General features: G+C 41.0%; 1 protein-coding gene across 1 annotated transcript; it reads left to right on the top strand.

Moving 5' to 3' along the window:
* Positions 1-1,985: 1,985 nt before the first annotated feature.
* Positions 1,986-3,966, top strand: LOC107577065 (protein EVI2B-like; the record flags this gene model as incomplete). The annotated part of the gene is made up of 2 exons (XM_016263179.1): positions 1,986-2,120; positions 2,508-3,966. Coding segments are annotated over exons 1-2 (1,479 nt in total), but the record flags the coding sequence as incomplete, so codon positions are not given.
* Between the last annotated feature and the right edge of the window lie 10 nt (positions 3,967-3,976).

Here is a 3,976-nt window from a genome sequence, read left to right as displayed (position 1 = left end):
TAGCCAAGCTTTTTTACATTCAGTTTGAACAGACAAATTGAATGTCGCTGGAAACATATTGCATCATGCCTGGTTAAAACAGTGTAACTTGTAGTGAAAAGCTAAATGAACTGCTAAAGAATATTCAAAAGAACATGTCCTGCTGAATAACAGTACTTGTTTGTTACATAGATCTCAAAATACAGTGACAATGCACACCACAAATGATCTGATGTACACCGCCACCATGCAAGAGTACGAAGACCTCAACATTTCCTTTGCGACAACTAGTTTTCCTGCAACTGGTGCCTCCGAGATCAGCTGTTTTATTGATGCCCAGCTAGCGTTTATAGCAACTGCAACTGCTGGTGGTGTCATCCTGATCCTTCTGACCTCCACCATAGTGTTGGCATGTACCGTCGCAAACCTGAAACGTCGTCACCGGGCCCCTCGTCTATCCCGAAGCAATGCAGACCTGGTGAGTGGAACGGGTTACTGGGGTACCGAGAGAAGTGAGGGCGGCATTGTGGGTCCATGCGAAACCAGCGTTCTACTGGAGGAGGTAAAGACAGACGGCGAGGAGGAAGAGATCCATGATGGCGTGGCAGGGCCGAGCCAGTACATCACCACTTCTAACGCAGCCGGTGATTCAGAGAGCATCCCGACAGCCATTCAGAGCTCAACCTCAAGGGAATCCTGCATAGATCCCATTAGTTTGGAGAACATGCCTCTCATGGTGTAAAGTATAAGAGCTTTTTTGTATGCTGGGCTCCGATGTTAGGCATTTTACTTCTCTTTTTTGCCTTTTTAAAAAAAAAGTGTTTTAAATGTCTTCAACAGTTCAGCTACTGCAGTTAAAAAAAAATGCTAACAAATGTGCGCAGCAACAAGCAGCCTTACAGGGTTTTTCAGAATTGTTTAACTAACTACAATTTCTGCTCATCCTGTTAAAAGGAAAATTCTTGAATTATTAGATGAATTTGATGGGTCAAATAGTCAGTAAATAGAAAACTTTGACCTTTTCACAGATTAGGTTAATGAAGTTCTCTCATCTCAATCAGCTCTGGAGATCTGTTTAATGTGGATGACAAGGACAATAAGTAAATTAAATTTCTGTGTATGTTTGTATGTACTGTGAAACTGGTATCTAACATCAGCATTGTCTCACATTCTGGCTTTTTTATAATATGACAAGCAGCAGCATATTCCCAGAAATCGAAGAGCACATTTACTCGCTGTAGACAAAGAGCCAAACCGATGAACTCTATACACTGTGCGCAAATAGCAGACCACAAAATGTACTTAAAGCTGGTGTGTGCGTGTAATTTATGCTGTAATTTCCACTACAGTCACCAAACTGCATTGCAAAAATAATGAATGTTTTTGAAACATTTATCTGCCATTGGTCAGTCAAACAGTTTGGATGAAACAACCTATGAATGGCTTGCTTATATTTAACTCCGAATAATAAGCAAGGACACAAGAAATCACACACCAGCTTTAAAATGGGCAAAGCAATTCCATTCTGCCTTCCACATCCTATAACAATGAGCAAGTTTTCTCTCCTAGAACACTGACATCTCAACGTAAAATAAAATGAAATGCTACTGATAAAAATGTTTGTTCTGTTCATCATTTACAATCAGATTTGGATATTTCCTGAGTGTTGCTTGCTGTGTGAAACTCACTACAGCAATGCTACTGTTAAGTTAGTTGCCATATTTAGCTTCAGAAGGTGTTATTGGTGGTTAAAAAGTGGGTGTTCAGTGAAAGGAACTTTTCAAGATTACAAATAAGAGGCATGAGATCATTTACCTTTAGATGACTTCTGCTCTGCAAAGAATTCTTTCTCTTATAGATATTTTTGAACAATTAATAACTTTTTTCTTTCAGAAAATTAACAGCAATGCTTTAAAACACCTCAAAAAGGAGCCTCTTATCCTAGAACACAATTTAGATAGAAAAACGTGCTTCTGTTTTTCATACTCTGTTACCACAGATTCTTTCCTCAGGAAAAAAAAACAGCTATTAGCAAAAACAAATGCAGCCATTTCACAGCTTCATTTCCTGTCAAGTGAAGTGACGGTTCCGTATTCATCACTATATACTTCAGTTCAACAAATGCTTCAGAGGATGCCCAAGTAAGTAAATATTCTGCTGTTTTGTCTAGCATAAACCAATAATTAAGTTAAGTTATTTAATACTGCACAGCAAAACATTTAAGTCATGTTTTTAAGTAACTACATAGCACTACAAAATAGAGTAGAAAACAGTCTGTCAGAAACGAATGGTCCAATATTGACTGCTAAATAAATGAAAAACCTACTTTTTTCCATTGTCATGCTACGAGAATTCACTTACAGTGAGTGCAACATTTGTATACAAGCATTAGTTGCATTTTGTAGAAGTTACATGAAAATGATAAATGTAAAAGTTTTAATCTGAGCATACTGCATGTGGCCGAAGAGTATTTGTAAGGAGATAAAATGGTCTGAGTCTTATTTGTAAAAATGTCTATTTTTGGCAAGGTTCTCCAAGGACACCATGAGGACTACTCTTTGCACACTTGTCTTCCTCTTCTCTCTACCATGGAGTCTAAACGGCCATTTAACAACCAGCCATAAGAATATTGAGGTAACAAGCACAGCAGAAAATGCATCAAGGCAGAGGGACTACACTATTGATTCTGGAACAGAAAACGTGGTTTCACTTTCAAGAGGCGTTCAGACGCAACACCTCACGAGTCACTCAAAGCAACAAGGTATCTGGCTGAGGACGACCAATGGTGAAGACGAGACATCAAGGACAAAGAGGAATGTACATGACACACACAACTTGACTACTGCGTCAACACACCCTGAAATGCAAATGCAGGACGAGGTAACTCTACAAAAGGAACAATTAAAACCAACAGAAAGTACCCGCAGACCACATACTACATCTCTTTTGCAGACAGAGAATGCTACAGAATTTAATGCCTCTGCTAAACCACCCAATGCCACAAGAGCAGGTGTTTCACCAGAAGAAAAGACAAGCAGTGGACTTTCTGAGACGCAGGAAGCCACACAGGAAACGCCTTCTACTTCTGATTTCACTGGACTCTATGATGCGCAAGCAAATAAAACAGCCATGGATAGCAACAAAACCAATACAAATAAAGATCTTCAAACAGCCCAGCCCTCAATGGAGACTACAGACCAACCAAGCCCAATGACTCATGCCCACACTTCCGCAATAACAACTGTTACTGATTTCAACGGGACAGTAAGCACCAGTGGAGTAAAAACCACAGAGAGGAAAGAAGTCACAGACAAGTGGACAAGCACTCAAGGACCTGAGCTTGAGACTTCATCTATGACTAAACCAAAAAAGACGTTGACCACCACTAAAAAGACCACCACAAAGCGAAGTCCACCATCTAAAGACAACCAGCAAGCGAACCCAGGTCCTGCTGTGGCGGCTGTGATAGGCACCACTTTTGTCTTAATGCTCATAGCGATAATCTTTATCTTGGTAAGGAAGCGGAAAATGCAAAGGCGGCAGCTAGAAAATCCAGAGTGGGCCGGACCCTCGCCATTTCTGGATGGCGATGTTCAACCAAACTTGCCAAATATGGATGAATCCGAGACCATCAATAGACAAGGCTTCAACCAGATGTCCACTTCCAGATACCTCTCTCAACGGCTCTCAAAACACCTGACATTCGGGAGGAACACAAATGAGGACGTTCTCATGGGGGACATCCTGCAAGGAAGTACGTTTGGCAGACAAAATCCAGATGAGGTCCAAGCTCCCAATGGGAACCCGACAACTGCTCAAGACTCAACTGAGACAGAAGAAAACAAAATCCAGGAAGGTCAAGCATCTGTGGACTCTTCCGACACCATAACACCTGCGCCAGGAAGTGCGCAAGAACCTGTGATGGAGAACAAAGAATCAAAGCAGACTGATGACCTCACTCCATCTTTGTCTTCTGGCCCGGATACTGTAATTAAAC

This window comes from Sinocyclocheilus grahami, unplaced genomic scaffold, assembly GCF_001515645.1.
Source record: "Sinocyclocheilus grahami isolate Dianchi unplaced genomic scaffold, SAMN03320097.WGS_v1.1 scaffold5013.1, whole genome shotgun sequence".
Classification (NCBI taxonomy): domain Eukaryota; kingdom Metazoa; phylum Chordata; class Actinopteri; order Cypriniformes; family Cyprinidae; genus Sinocyclocheilus; species Sinocyclocheilus grahami.
Note: the sequence above shows the minus strand (reverse complement) of the source record. Positions and strands in the feature narration are given on the sequence as shown.